The 15,730-nt window shown below is 43.3% G+C and overlaps 1 protein-coding gene across 3 annotated transcripts in view; it reads left to right on the top strand.

Moving 5' to 3' along the window:
- The window catches only part of HERC2 (HECT and RLD domain containing E3 ubiquitin protein ligase 2), a 317,314-nt gene that overhangs the window by 111,353 nt on the left and 190,231 nt on the right, over positions 1-15,730 (top strand). Inside the window, exons 1-2 of one of the 3 annotated variants that reach the window (XM_073353158.2) lie at positions 4,201-4,281; positions 5,361-5,474. In XM_073353158.2, coding sequence (XP_073209259.2) covers positions 5,403-5,474 — 72 coding nt within the window. In that variant the 5' untranslated portion in view covers positions 4,201-4,281; positions 5,361-5,402. Of the gene's footprint in view, positions 1-4,200; positions 4,344-5,360; positions 5,475-15,730 lie in introns of those variants that run through there. The other 2 variants (XM_073353169.2, XM_073353148.2) reach the window with 2 other exon arrangements.

The following is a 15,730-nucleotide window of genomic DNA, read 5'->3' as shown; positions in this document are numbered from 1 at the left end:
TGGGATGTGTAACCTGTCACTTAAATCAGCCTCTGTACCAGATGACTGGAGACTAGGGTAGCTAATATAACACTTTTTTAAACATATTTTTTATAAAGGCTCCAGAGGCAATCCCGGTAATTACAGGCTAGTAAGCCTAACTTCAGTACCAAGCACGTTGGTTGAAACTACAGGAAAAAACAAAATGATCAGACACATAAATGAACACAATTTGTTGAGGTAGAGTTAACATGGCTTTGAGGCATGATTTCCCTTTACAACTCTATTGTATTTTGAGGGAGTCAACAAGCATCTGGACAAGTCAACGTAGTGTATTGGACTTTCAGAAAGCCTTTGACAAGGTCTCTCACTAAAGGCTCTTAAGCAAAGTAGACAGTCATGGAATAGAAAAGGAGTACTTGTGGCACCTTAGAGACTAACAAATTTATTTGAGCATAAGCTTTTGTGAGCTACAGCTCACTTCATCAGATGCAATCAGACGTCAAGAATTATAACATTAAAAAACCAGTCAGAGAACACTTCAGTCTCTTTAGTCACTCGATTACAGATCTAAAAGTTGCAATTCTTCAACAAAAAAAACTGCAAAAACAGACTCCAATGAGAGACTGCTGAATTGGAATTAATTTGCAAACTGGATACAATTAATTTAGGCTTGAATAGAGACTGGGAGTGGATGGGTCATTACACAAAGTAAAACTATTTCCCCAAGTTCATTCCTCCCCTCCATCCCCCACTGTTCCTCAGATGTTCTTGTCAAATACTGGGAATGGCCCACCTTGATTATCACTACAAAAGGTTTTTCCCCCCCGCCCTCCTGCTGGTAATAGCTCACCTTAAGTGATCACTCTCTTGTTAGTGTGTATGGTAACACCCATTGTTTCATGTTCTCTATGTATATAAATCTCCCCACTGTATTTTCCACTGAACGCATCTGATGAAGTGAGCTGTAGCTCATGAAAGCTTATGCTCAACTGAATTTTAGTCTCTAAAGTGCCACAAGTACTCCTTTTTCTTTTTGCGGATACAGACTAACACAGCTGCTACTCTGAAACCATTCATGGAATAGGAGGTCCTCTAATAGATCAGTAACAGACTAAAGGTAGGTTGAGAATCACTGCTTTATTCCTATTTACCATTGTGGGCTGCATCCAGTACTATCTGTATGGCCCTGAGGATGTCTCATGGGCCGCAGCTGTATGCTGAATGAGCTGCAAGCAGCCTGTGGGCTGGAGGTTGAGAACTACTGGAATAAAGGGTTTTCACAAGGGAGAGCAGTAAATAGTGGGGCGTCTCAAGGCTCTGTACGGGGACCTGTGCTGTTCAACGTAATCACAAATGATTGGGAAAAAGGAGTAAACAATGGGGTGGCAAAATTTACAGACAATTGCAAAATTACTCAAGGTAAGTTCAAAGCTAACTGCGAAGAGTTACAAAGGGCTCTCACTAAAGTGGATGACTTGGTGACAAAATGGCAGATGAAATTCAATGTTGATTAGTGCAAAGTAATGCATGTTGGAAAATGTAATCCTAACTATATACAAAATGATGGGGGTCTAAATTAGCTGTTGCCACTCAAGGAGATGTTGGAGTCATAGGGGATAGTCCTGTAGTATCTGCCCAAGCCGCAGTGGTAGTCAAAAAAGCTAACAATGTTAGAAACCATTAGGAAAGGGCTAGACAATAAAACAATGTCCTAATGCCCCTGTGTAAATCCATTGTACACTCATACTTTGAATATTGTGTGCAGTTCTGGTAACCCCATCTCAAAAACGATATATTAGAATTGGAAAAAGTACAGAGAAGGGGAAAAATAGCTTCCATAGTAGGAGAGATTAAAATCACTGGGATGATTTAAATTTGAAAAGAGGTGATTAAAAGGGGATATGAGAGAGGTCTATAAGATCATGAATGGTATGGAGAATGTGAATAAGGAAGTGTTTACCCCTTCACATAACACAAAAATCAGGAGTCACCCAATGAAATTAATAGGCAGCAAGTTTAAAACATAGGGATGTATGTGGTCATACAACACATAAGTCAACCTATGGAATTTGCTAGCAGGGGATGTTGTGAAGGTTCAAAAAAGGCTTAGATAAGTTCATGCAGGATAGGACCATCAATGGCTATTAGTCACGCTGATCAGGGTGTTCCTACTGTCTGCCTGCTAGTTGCTTCTGGCCCTGGCCACTGTCACAGCAGGATAACTGGTCTGACCCAGGACAGTCGTTTTCATAGTCCATCACTAACCTACTCTTGCCATAACCACTGTCAAGGGTCCTCCCCCACTCTGAACTCTAGGGTACAGATGTGGGGACCTGCATGAAAACCTCCTAAGCTTACTTTTACCAGCTTAGGTTAAAAGTTCCCCAAGATACAAATTAGTTTTATCCTTTGTCCTTGGAATAACCACTGCCACCACCAAACTCTAACTGGGTTTACTGGGAAACGTAATTTGGACACATCTTTCTCCCCAAAATCCTCCCAACCCTTGCACCCCACTTCCTGGGAAAGGTTTGGTAAAAATCCTCACCAATTTGCATAGGTGACCACAGACCCAAACCCTTGGATCTTAGAACAATGAAAAAGCATTCAGTTTTCTTACAAGAAGACTTTTAATAGAAGTAAAGAATTCACCTCTGTAAAATCAGGATGGTAGGTACCTTACAGGGTAATTAGATTCAAAACACACAGAATCCCTCTAGGCAAAACCTTAAGTTACAAAAAGCACACATAGGAATAGTCATTCTATTCAGCACAATTCTTTTCTCAGCCATTTAAAGAAATCATAATCTAACACATACCTAGCTAGATTACTTACTAAAAGTTCTAAGATTCCAGTCCTGTTCTATCCCTGGCAAAAGCAGCATACCGACAGACACAGACCCTTTGTTTCTCTCCCTCCTCCCAGCTTTTGAAAGTATCTTGTTTCCTCATTGGTCATTTTGGTCAGGTGCCAGCGAGGTTACCTTTAGCTTCTTAACCCTTTACAGGTGAGAGGATTTTTCCTCTGGCCAGGAGGGATTTTAAAGGGGTTTACCCTTCCCTTTATATTTATGACAACCACCCCTACTGCCCATTTAAAAATATTTCCAGACACTACAAGGGTTGCCAACTTTCTAATCATAGAAAACCGAACACCCCTGCCCCTTCCCAGAGGCCCCACCCCTTCTCTGGGTTCAGAGTGTGGGAGGGGGCTCCGGGCTGAAGCAGGGGTTTGGTGCGTGTTTGTGGGGGGGTATGGGTTGGGGATCCAGACCCCGGGTTGGGGACAGAAATGAGAGGTCAGGCATGTGGGAGGGGGTTTGCAGCTGGGGTGGGAGTTGAGGTGAGTGGGAGGGATGAGGGCTCCAGCTCAGGATGTGGGCTGTGATGTGGAGCTGGAGATGAAGGTATGGGACACGGTAGGGGGCTGGGGCCAAGGGGTTTGGAGTGGGGGAGAAGCTCAGGGAGGGGGTGCAGGCTCCAGCAGGGAATTTGGGTGTGGGAAGGGCCTCCAGGATTGGAGTGTGGGAGGGAGTTTGGGTGCAGGAGGTGGCACGGGCTCCAGGCGGGTTCACTTCACGTGGCTCCTAGAAGCAGCCAGTAGGTCCCTGTGGTCCTTAGGCTCAGGGTCAGGCAGGGAGGCGCCGCTCAGCCGCTCTTGCCCCCAGGCACCGCCCCTGCAGCTCCCATGGCTCACAGTTCCTGGCCAATGGGAGCTGCGGAGCCTGTGGAGGGGGGACAGCGCGTGCAGCCCCCGGGCTGCGCCTAGGAGCCACAGGACAGGTCGGTACTTCTGAGGGAGCCAAGGCAGGGAGGGCCTGGACCTACTGCGCCCCCAGCCAGACTTTGAGCGCCCTGGAGAGGCCACAGGGTCCCTTTTCAACTGGCGACCGGTCCCAGTTAACGTCACAGGGCAGCTCCCAGGACCGTCCCCGCCCCGCTTACAGGGGCTGTAACTCGGCTCCCCGCTAGGCTGCTTAGCGCTTTATGGCGGGGCCCACGCAGGCCCGGGGGCGGAGGGGCGCGCGCTACACAAACAGCCAACGGCCTTTCCCCCCGCGGCCCCGCCCCTCCCGCAATCAGTGCTTGACCCCTACTCTCCTCCCGCTCTGTGGCTCCGCCCGCTACGAGACAGGATGTCCCGCCCCCTGTCTACACGCTGATTGGTGTAGACTCCGGCTACAGGCCCCTCCTGCTTCCGGTGTCGCCGCAGGGGGATTGGGTGGGGGCGGGGCGAGGAGTCGGAGGAGAAGAATAGCTCGAGCCGTGTCGCGGCTGCGCGAGGAGACGGCGCCGAGGGTGAGCGCAGCGCGCGAACCGGTCCCCGCGGGGGGGTCTGGGCGGCTCTCGGTGCCGTGGGGGTGAGAAATTGGAGCCGCCCCTGTCCCTGCACTGGGGATGTGCGTCTCCGCTGTTAGGCGCCGGAGGGGGGGGATCCCTGGTGGCCGGGCTGAGCCGCCCCGCCCCGCCCGGGAGCTGCTTGGGGGGGAGTCCCGTTCTCTCTGCTGGGGCTGGCCTGAGCCCTGCCCTGCTTGGGCGCCTGTTGACGCAGCTGTTAGCGGGGCAGGGGAGGTGGACAGGCCTGTCCCGGGGGATGTAATGGGGGGTCTCGGTGGGTTGAATGGCGGGCGGGAGAGGCACCGGCCCGGCCCGGCCCGGCCCTGGGGGCGCGTACAACGGGGGGAGCGGCAGAGCCATGGTGGCGGCGGGGCGGCTGCTGCTGCACAGAAGCCCGGGTTCCCCGGGGCGCCCGGGCAGCGTTCCTAGCTAACTGGATCAGGGCTTTACTAACCGGTGCTGAGGCCAGGTCCCCGGCCCGCAGACCGTATTACAGGACGAATTCGAGCAGTAATGTAGGGGGGATGGTGACAACGGGCCTTGGCTGAGCTTGAAGGGGAAGAGGATGCTGTATTTGGAGAGGAGCATCATAGAAACCTCCCACCACTGTCCATCTCTGTGTGTGTGCGCGCGTGCGCGTGGGTGTGAAAACGGTACTAGCTTTGGGTTTGTCAGCTGCTGGCGTACTCTGGATCAATTATTTATTTCATGCACCATTTACGGGTCTGAGGGGCAGAGACAGCAGCCCGGGCCTCTGATGGCATCTTTCGGTGCATCAGAAAGGATGTTTTCACCATCCTCGGGAGGGGAAGGTTTGTGGTCTGAATAGCGTTGTTGCTACCTTTTCCTTCCTTCCTTCCTTCCTTCCTCCCCCTTTTTTCCTCCCCTTTATGTATTGTCAGGGTGTCAGCTCTTATGAGAGATAGGGAGAGTCATATAAATTCAACCTTAGAGGAAATGGGAATTTTTCTGGTATTACCAAGAATAACTTTGTATAGCTTATTTTATCTACTAGATTTTTTTCCCCCCTCCACTGACAGGTCTGGCCACTCTGCCAGCCTAGAGAGGTCTGGAGAAGGAAAATGTCTTCTGAACCTTTTTGTCTGGCTGCTCAAACTAGGTTTGATTCCAAATGGCTGAAGACAGATTTACAGGTAAGGACTTTCCTTGTGGTTTTTTATTATAGTATTTTGTATCCTGGCATTTGGTGTGCACATCAGCAATGTTTTTAAATGTCAATTGGTAACAAACGGAAGAAGCTAACTATGCTGTTGAAAATGGCATGCAGTTTCTGAGCATGCTGCCCTGAGAACTGATCTCAAAGAAGCAATAAAAGCACAGTTTTAATTTCAGTGTAGTCTCTATTTTGTTTAAAACTAAGCTGAAGTATATATTTTTGCTTTTTAATGTCTTTATTCAGGGGTTCATGTTTAATTAGTAGAGCTCTGTGAGTTTAAAAAGTACTGTAAAAATTTTTAGTCTACTGTTTACTCTCACTATTTATAGCTGATAGCTATAACATGGAAGAAAAACTGTGGTTAAGGAGTACTTGTGGCACCTTAGAGACTAACAGATTTATTTGAGCAGAGTCTCTAAGGTGCCACAAGAACTCCTTTTCTTTTTGCGGATACAGACTAACACCTCTGCTACTCTGAAACCTGTGGTTAAGGAAAACTGAAATCTGATCAAATTGTTACTTGCGCATAGAAGAGTAGGAGCAACTACTTTAAATCCACAGATGAATTTCTTGATAATTCTGCTTGGATTATTTGTAGGGACTTAAATTGTGGTGTGTGGGTCTCCCCCCTGCCCCCTTTCTTAAAAAACGCCCTACAAGGAGTTGTTTGATAAGTTTATCTTGAATCTTTGTCCTGTTTTTGGCCTGTGGAAAAACATTGTACCTTGTTCAGAGATTTATTGTGAAAGTGGAACATATAACTCTCTTATCTGTGATGTTTGACTGAAAACCAAAACATATGCACTCGTGATAAGGCCATGGAAAATGGAATAAAGATTTATTATAATGTTATAGTTTCTAGTTTTCAAATCCATGTTGTAATTAGTGGTAGTATGTAGAGGTTCGGGTCAGTAAAGCATTTGGGATAGAACGTTCAGTCAATGGAATGTTCAATCAGATATGTATATATTTTTCAGTACTTTACATTTTCAAAGTAATACATAAAATGGCATTGAAGTAGGTCAGTCAGTATTATCCTTCAGTTACAGGTGAGGAAACTGAGAGAATGGCATAGTCAAGTGACCTTTCCCAAGATTACACAGAGTGACTGAATGGCAGAGCTGAGCCTAGAATTTAGCTCAGGGGTCCGGACCCCTCAGGGAGTCACAAGGATATTACATGGGGGGTCGTGAGCTGTCAGCCTCGACCCCAAAACCAACTTTGCCTCCAACATTTATAATGGTGTTAAATATATATACATTTTTTAAAACTCATGGGGGGGGGTTGCACTCAGAGGCTTGCTATGTGGAAGGGGTCACCAGTACAAAAGTTTGAGAACCACTGATTAGCTGTTCCTGTGCCTACATAAATGAGACAGACTTTGTCCTGGGGAGCCCGCAATCTGATGAGATTCTGTCTCCAATATTTTCCATCTAAAGAATAGCAAAACCGGATTCACTACTAGCATGCAACTTTTAGCGGGTTGGTATTTTCACATTACATTCATTGGAAAAACCTTGTATATGAAATTCCGAGAGATGACTGAACTCACATTGGATATTGGTAAAGTAATTCTCCTCTTTCCCCTCCCAATAGCCTGCATTGCTACCTGCAAAAAACAAAACAAACTTTTAGCAAGTTAATAAGTAAGCGTCGTGAGTGATATCTAAGATGCTTTTTATTTTTTTAAGAAATAACAGAGATGCTTTTAAATGGCAAAGTTACATATATTTCATACCTGAGCTCAAATTTTGAGCTAAGCATCTTGAAGAAAAATTATAGGTCGCAAACATGCAGTGTCAGCTACAAGAGAATAGTGGAAATTTGTAGTTGAAAGTGGTGGCCTTTCTTTCTGGTCAAGTTTGTGGTTTTTTTTTTGTTGTTTTTTGTTGTTTTTGTTTCAACTGTTTGTTTTTCTTCTGAACTGGGAGATTACAAATTTGTCTGCTCATGTGATTTGTTTGATAATGTCTTTGTTAATATTCTGAACGTCTTGTGATTGCTCGGGAACATGATCAACAAAATGGTCCTAGCATCTTGAATTTAATTTGAGGTTGTTTTTTGATTGGATGAATTATAACTGCAATAAGTACTTTTTGCCTATTGTGGGAATCCAGGTAATGGTTAACTCTTTAATGAGCTATATTAAGAGGAACTCCTAATATTAAGGAACTTTTAATTTTCAGTAAATAAAAAGTAAATCTTTTCATGACAAGAAACCAATTACATCTAAAGTTGTCAAAACAATATTTTGTCTTACCTGAAACATAATAGAGTAATTGAGAGCAGAGCTACCATTATGATGTCCAGACGCTAAATGTTAAAATCAGTTGTTTGTTTCCTCTTGTTTCATCTACAGTCTGTTGAAGAATAGTCAGAGTTGTTGTCTCCAACTATTATCAGACATTACCCCCACGTTTTGTTAGAAAAGTAATGTACTGATTTGGTCTCTTCAAATTTAGCTTTTTTTTTTTTTTTTGCTGCCTAATATTACACTGGCTCTGTTCTCAGTGTAATGCCAGGCCGCCCGCCCCCAAAAATCTACATCTATATATAAAATCTGTGTAATTTTTTCCAACTAAAAAAAAACCACCTGTATATGGGTCCTTGAATTAGTTTAAGTTCTTCAACTAATAGATCCTCTGTGGATTTGTCTCTTTCTTAGTGCATGCTGGACTGTACTGGCTATTGGGTATAAAAATCCAATTATTCTAGGGCTTTTATATTGATTTATTTGATATAATATAAATCACATCAGAAAAGAAGTATCCCTTTTTAAGGTGAGAGATCACATTTAGTGTGCTGGACTCTTGTTGACATCCTTTGTCTCCTGTACATGAAATGATTGTAGAATGGCTTTATGTCAGGGACTCCCAAACTTTTTTGCTCCCCCACCCCCAGGAGCTGGGGCCAGGAGCGGTGCCGGGGGCAGAGCAGGGCTGGGTGGCACTCCCTCCTGACACCCTGGGGGGGCTGACCTGAACATTCCTCTGTGCACACCATAGTTTGGGGACCATTGCTTTATGGAGTCTTGTATGTAGTGTAATAGTAGTGTCCGTCCCAGGATATTAGAGAGACGAGGTGAATGAGGTAATATCTTTTACTGGACCAACTTCTGTTGCTGAGTGAGACAAGCATTCGAGCCACACAGAGCTCTTCTTCCGGTCTGGGAAAGGTACTCCTAGCATCACAGCAAAATGCAAGTTGGACAGATTATCTAGCAAAAGTCATTAGCAGAGGCCCAAGAGGCTGCAAGCAGTCCCATGTTCCATTGCAGGGCTTGAAGATTGCTGGTAGCCTAGTGTAGTTTCCTCTGAGCCTTGAAAGAGGGAGGGTGGATATCTTTCCTCTGGGTAGAACAGCGCTTCTGAGGCCTGCCTTGTTCTGTGTCTTTTGTTATAAGCTGATAATTTACTATAGCTGTATGGGCTCTTATTTCAAGCTTGATAACTTTGGCAAGTATTGTGGATTGAAGTCAATTAAATCCTGTTCTCTGTGGAGATCATTAACTCTTTTTTTTGCTCTGGCCTGGTGTGAAGTTTGTGCCACTGCATTAAAATAGCCCATATAAACATAACTATGGAACAAATGATTAGTTTAAAATGGGTCATGTGCAGCCATTCTTTTTCCATGCCATGGGACCTCAGGCATGTACAGAACAGAAGGTCCAATATGAATTAGTGAAGTTCGAAAAGATATGAGTGAGGTCAGCGTGGATGATACAGCACAGAGCCTAGTTGAAAGTGCCCTAATTCTGTTTCAGGGTAATGACTGCCAAGGGTTCAGAGCCTGTGTAATGTGGCATGTTCTGTTGTTAGCTCCTTTTCTTTTTGCGAATACAGAGTAACACGGCTGTTACTCTGAAACTTTTCAGTAAAGATGTGTAAAGTTTTATTGGTAGCTATGTTTACTTATTCTCTTTCCCTGTCTCTCTCAGCTACCAGTTTGTCAGTATTATTGTAGATGCCATCTTGGATCATTACAAGGCCAAAGTTCTCTTCTTAAATATTTTGAAGTCTTATTTATACATCTTTTATATCATTTCAATATGACTAGTCGTTTAATACATCTATTGTTCTCCCGCTGTTCACTATTCGGTAAGTGAACTTTCTCCCACTGACCCTTACCCTTACAAAATGTGTGTTCATGGTTGACCAGGTTATTGAACAGTGAAGTCCAAAGAACATGTCAAAAATAGATAGTTTCTAGTGCACTATATCCCATGGCTCAAATTATTTGAAACCAAAATTAATGATGTTCTAAACTAACTACACTAGATATTGAATATTTATCAAGTTATTTGAAGTTTTCAACTTAAAATCTAGATTCTTTTTTTTTTCAGAAGTATTAGCTGTCACAATTCCAGTTGAAGTCAGTGGGAGCGTGCACCTATGAAACTCGAGCCTCTTCCCGCTTAGACAGTAACTGTAATAATAGCTTTCTGGAATACTGAGCTTGATGATCTACCCATCTGGCTTGTTTTTTATTAATTGCCAGGTTAGCAAACGAGAACCTGGAATCTGAAAGTAGTTACACGCTTTCTCTATATGTTGTTACTGCTAACTACTATTTTATGAGCTGGTCTTATCTGTAAAGTTAACTCTGGTAATAAGCTGAGTGTTGCTGATAACTCAGGTGTGTGGGGCATCCCCATGGTCATAACTTGAGTTGGCTAGCATGTCAGGGGATATAGGCTGACAGTATTGTAGTATAACTTGACAGCTGGTAAAGAAACATGTAATGAACTGTTACAGAAATGTATATGAAATAATATTAGAGAAGTAGTCATTTTTTCCTTTTCTTATAACATTAAATATATTTCTGCTTTCTGTGTGTCTTGTTGACACAGGTCTCAAACAGTGCTTAAAAAAATCAGAAAACTGGTTTGTCTTATCTACAGTGGATTGTTGGTCTGTGTAGGGCAAAGCAAACCAGACAAGTGTGTGATTTACTAGCCAGCTGTAGATCTCCCTAGTAAAACAGAGTATGGAGGATAGATACTGACTGGAAGAGACTAGCTAACCAGCAACTGGAAGGCCACAAGAAGCAGATAAGAATAAGACCACTGTTGCAAGGAACAATGGAAATCAGCTTGTGTCTTTTGCCGACAGAAGTTGCTTCAATAAAAGATATTATCTCGCCCACCTTGTGTCTTTACTTTCCAATATTAGAGAGACAAGGTGGGGTGATGTAGTGTCTTTTCTTGGGCCAACTTCTGTTGGTGAGACAAGCTTTTGAGCTTATGTAGAGATCTTCTTCAGATGCACTGACAGTTCTGTAATAGAAAGCAGGATTGATGGTGTTGCTGAAAGGTTGTCTGGGCTAATAGATCCTAGGAGGTGGGTGAGGCGGTCCAAATAGACCTTTAATTAAATGAAAAAGCTAAGAAAAAATCTAACTGGAATAGAAAAGGAATTAATAATCTTTTTCCTACTAGAACTGTTTTTCAGAGGAAGGATACGTTCTATTATCTCCCTGTCCAAAATAGTTTTTCAGTCAATTATGTTGACATGAGAGGAGGCAAGAGAGAACATGTATCACTGTCTAACGGTAACATTTTGAGTATATGATGGGTGGTGTGGCATGAAAATTTTGTTGGCATGAGTTTTTTGATTGCCACTCAAGAATAATGCAACTATGACAAACATATTTATACCGCACTGTGTATTCTGTACATACCATAAAGAGTATAGGAACTATTTTAGGAATATTGTAGAGTTCTAAAAAACTTATTAGGATTATTTCTTTTAGCCTTCTGGGTGTACAGCCAGGTGCCTCAGTGTGCGAAACTGTGTATATATCTCCAAGGGAGAGAAATAAAAAGACCTTCTAAGGTGTGTCTAAAAATAACCTATATTATCTTGTTCAGATATATAAATTGTCATAACACCACAGTTTTCATGTGCCTTGTAGAACTAGACGTGAGTGCTGGGTCCCATTGGAAAGGGGAAAAGCTCCCCAATTGTGTTTTGCTTCTGTTTCTAGCCTTACATGGCAACAAGAAATTAAACTTTAAAACAGTCTAGGAAAACTGTCAGATCTTTTTCTTACTTTTCCTGGATCATCATCAATTGTACTTCTCAAAGAGAAGTACCACATATTGCATTAGAAGGACGAAAGGCATATGGGCGTTATTTATTTAGTTATTTATTTATTTATTGTAGATAGGCTTTTGAAACTGCTCTAAGTGCTGGGTAGATGGAGTAATGTGCAGGTGATGATGTCTTATGTATGTGCAACACTGGTCACACCCGTGCAACTTAGCATGTGGATATCTCCTCTGTGTGTGATGTAGAATTTTCAAAACACTGTTCAGAAATTCCTGTTTCAGTGTATCTGCTGGGTGAATGATCTGTTGTCTCCCAATGGAGGCTGCCATTTAGATTAAACCGTGCCCCACAGCAGAAGCCAAGATTGATGCCAAGTGCAACTGAAAGAACTAGTGTTGCTATTGGCAGCCTAAATAATAGGCTTATACTACCAATGAAAGCCTGACTTCCAAGGCAGTGATTCTGGCTGGCTTGTCATTATCAAACTGTTAAGATGGCTTTGTCTTTGTTTACTAATGTTTTAATTAGATTGTTAAAGTTTCTTAAATACAATATTTTGTAATTAGACAAATAGAATATTCTCTTACTGCATTCTAGTTTTTCCTTTAACATGTGGGGAATCACGTTTGGTAGAGTATTTGCCAGTATTGGGAGAGATACAGGTATATGGAAAAAGCTATAAACGGTAACGGGTCATTCATGTTTACTTCAGACATGCTTTTAGATGTATTTCAAAATTCTTGTCCCCTTCTCCCTTAATTTTGAGCCAAGTGTGAAAAGTTGTGACAAAACAGATTGTTACCAGGGCTTAAAAAATTTACCTGACCCTTTGTAGCCCAAGAATTAATCTTGTTAAGTGTGTAAGGGTATGTCTACACTGCATCTGGGAGTGAGCCTCCCAGTCTGGGTCCCACAGACTTGAGCAAGCGCTTCAAGAATAGCATGAGTCTGTGAACCCAGGCTGGGAGGCTTGCACCCTGATGCAGTGTATCCTTGTGTACTTGTGCTGGCACCCCCACCAATTAAAGAAATAAAACTGATATATAGTGTATTTAATAAAAATAACAAATTTGTTAGTTTCTAAGGTACCACAAGTACTCCTTTTCTTTTTGCGAATACAGACTAACACAGCTGCTACTCTAAAACCTGTCTGTGTATTTAATAGTAACACTGTCAATCGCCTTTCTGTTGAATACTTTTTAAAATGTTTTAAACATGCCATATCTCTTACATTTGTCATACCTTTTTCCCTTCTTGACTTCACTCTCATCTATTTTTTTTTAAACCCCTATAGAATATGGCTTGTTTTCTCGACAACATTTTCAGGTTTTTCTTTTGCCTCCACGCTCTTATGAGAGTCTTGCTCTTTCCTCTCCTTACTTCCCTACTTTCCGCTCTTGTCCATATCTACCTCATACATAGAACTTAAACAATTTTAGCAGAAAGCCAATACCTAGGGGACTAAAACTACTAGTCAAAGCCAGATACAGAAGATTGGCCCTAGCCTCCAGCTGGGAAAGCCTCCCATGCCAGCTAGTGGAAAGGGGAGCGTGTTGGGCTTCCTATACTGATGCTGTTTTTAGATCCTGCTCTATTAACTGAATAGCAGTAGTAAAGAGTCTGCTGTAGCTTGGGAAAGCAATGGGCAGCAGCCAAGGTACTAGAGCTGTCTCTTCTTAATAAGACAGCTTTGCGTCAACTTACAGTCATTTCATATTTGGAAGGCTATTTTTGTAACCATACGGGCTAGAGGTAACTTTTTCAAAGGGGTAACAAACTTTAAGAAGTATACTCATGTCTGAAATCTTTGTACCTTCTATAAATTATGCCTAAAATCCTGATCTTGAATTGAGTTCCTTTGCCAGCCTGGAATCCTGTTGCATTTGGTGAGGCTCCCCTGCATCTGTGTCATCCACCTGTGAGGATCTTATTGTCGTATCAGGGCCTTGGTTATTAAAATGGAAAAGTTAGCGCAAACTATTTTTTTACTTATGTGGTGGGTTTCAGTCACTTCCTCTTTATAGTCAGTTTCTGAAAAGAGCCTTACAAACATCAACAGGGTTCAGAAACACTTGCAGTTTTAAATAACTCAAAAATGTAAAAAAAAATCCTGGGGTGCTCCATCATTCTATTTTATGAAAATAGTCAATTAAAATCAATTTGATGCTGTCCCTCAACGAAAGCTTTTGGTTCTGAAGGAGTTAGTGGTATTTGACTTTTCACTCACTCGTAACAATTTAAGAGTCTCCTGTAGCAAGTAGGATTTTTCAAATCCTGTAGAACACTAGTGTTAATGCATTTTCCTGTTTAAATTAAAGCTCGGAAAAAGTACTTTCTGGTGTCCAGTGGGAAGACTTCCAATATTTAGGACTTTAGTAGCAGAGTATGGAACTGATGCAGTGCTAGTAAGCTTCACTCTTACTCCTCAAGCTAAATAGTAAAACACAAGTGTTACAAGTATTTGCTTCACTATGGCTTTTCATGGTAAGTGGGGTATGATCCCATGGAGACTGGGAAAAGGAAACCAGAAAAAAAACCAAAACCAACCACAAAAGAGAGACAACAAAAGGGTAAGAAATACAAAAAACAGAGTGTGTGGGAGAAAACGGGGGAATATGAATGTTACTTTTCTACCCTTCTCTTTACAGCAGTCTGAGTGGGAGGGGAGATAAAAGAAGGAAAAAAGGTCCTGTTTCCCCCCCGCTCACCCCCCCTTTTTTTAAGGGTTGATACAAAATATGATGCAGCTGCAAGGAAGAGGCAGGATGCTCTTTTCTTTCTCCCCTTTGCACTGCTAGGGATTTTGGAGTGCTTCCCAGTGAGTAGTTCCTGTCTTTCATAACTGGCCGTTGTTAGCAGGTTTCTGATACATTTTTCAGGTTGCTATTTAAATGTTTCTTTGAGGGTTGTGTCTTAATTAAGTTCTTGGATGGATGGTTTTGCTGCCTGCTTTGTTTTACTTGCAGTACGTGCTTCAGTGAAGTTCATACAAGTAACTTCAGACTTTCATTCTGCCTACAGGGGAGTTTGCTCTTGTGGCATAAATTGTTAATCAGCTAGGCCAGAGGTGAGCAAACTATGGCCCACAGGCCACATCTGGCCCGTGGGACTGTCCTGCCCGGCCCCTGAGCTCCTTGCCCGGGAGGCTAGCCCACAGCCCCTCCCCTGCTGTTCCCCCTCCCCCACAGTTACGCCACTGCGCAGGCAGCAGGGCTGCGAGCTCCTGTTGCTCTGAGTGGCATGGTAAGGGGGTGGCGGCGGTGCAGGGGTTGGGTAGGGGGTCCCGGGGGTGTGGTGGTTTGGGGCAGGGGGGTCCCAGGAGGGGGAAATCAGGGGACAAGGAGCAGGGGGGGTTGGATGGGTCGGGAGTTCTGAGGGGGGCAGTCAGGGGGCGGGAAGTGGGAGGGGGTGGTTAGGGGGCAGGGGCCAGGCTGTTGTGAAGGCACAGCCTTCCCTACCCGGCCCTCCATACAGTTTTGCACCCCGATGTGGCCCTCGGGCCAAAAAGTTTGCCCACCCCTGAGCTAGACCATGTTCAGAAAATCTTGGCAAACAAATCTCTAAACAGTTGATTCCAAAACAATTTACCCAACTCCTGTTTATTTCTAAAAGAATCCTATTTTTAGAAAACTTCAGTTGAGATTGTGCATGGAAAAATATGGTGAGGATTCAGGGTCTCATGCAGGTGATGTGGCAGTGTCTCCTCCATTTGGATTAGAAAGGAGCATAATAATTGGCATGCATGATTTGGTCTATGGAGTTTAATGAAAAGTTAGATCTTCTAGATTCTGCTGTCTTCCTGCTCAAGGTCATCTGCCCAGGAAGGGATTCAGGACTTCTCTTGAGACTTGAGAGAAATAGAATAGGAGTTTGCACAGAGGGAGAGTAGGCTTCTAAATTAGTTTTTTAAGTTAGTTGTTAATTGGGCTAAAGAAAATCTATTAAACTAAATAAACACTTCAGCTTCTAACTTTAAAAAGTAAACCTAGTGCCAGTCAGAGTAAAAGCCTCAGTTTAATTAAGCGGGTAAGATTACCAATAGGTTACGGTGGGGGCTGCTGAGTGTGTAGTACATTAATGTAGTGCTTCCTAATTCCATTCTCCAAATGGTGACTATGGTTGCCAGGTGTGTCCAGTCTGGTATGGGAGCAAATGCAGAAAGGCGGCCTGTCAGTTGAATTTC

The sequence above is a fragment of the Lepidochelys kempii genome, chromosome 1 (genome assembly GCF_965140285.1).
Source record: "Lepidochelys kempii isolate rLepKem1 chromosome 1, rLepKem1.hap1, whole genome shotgun sequence".
NCBI classification, from domain to species: domain Eukaryota; kingdom Metazoa; phylum Chordata; order Testudines; family Cheloniidae; genus Lepidochelys; species Lepidochelys kempii.
The sequence above is the reverse complement of the archived record's forward strand: the minus strand, read 5'-3'. Positions and strand labels throughout refer to the sequence as shown.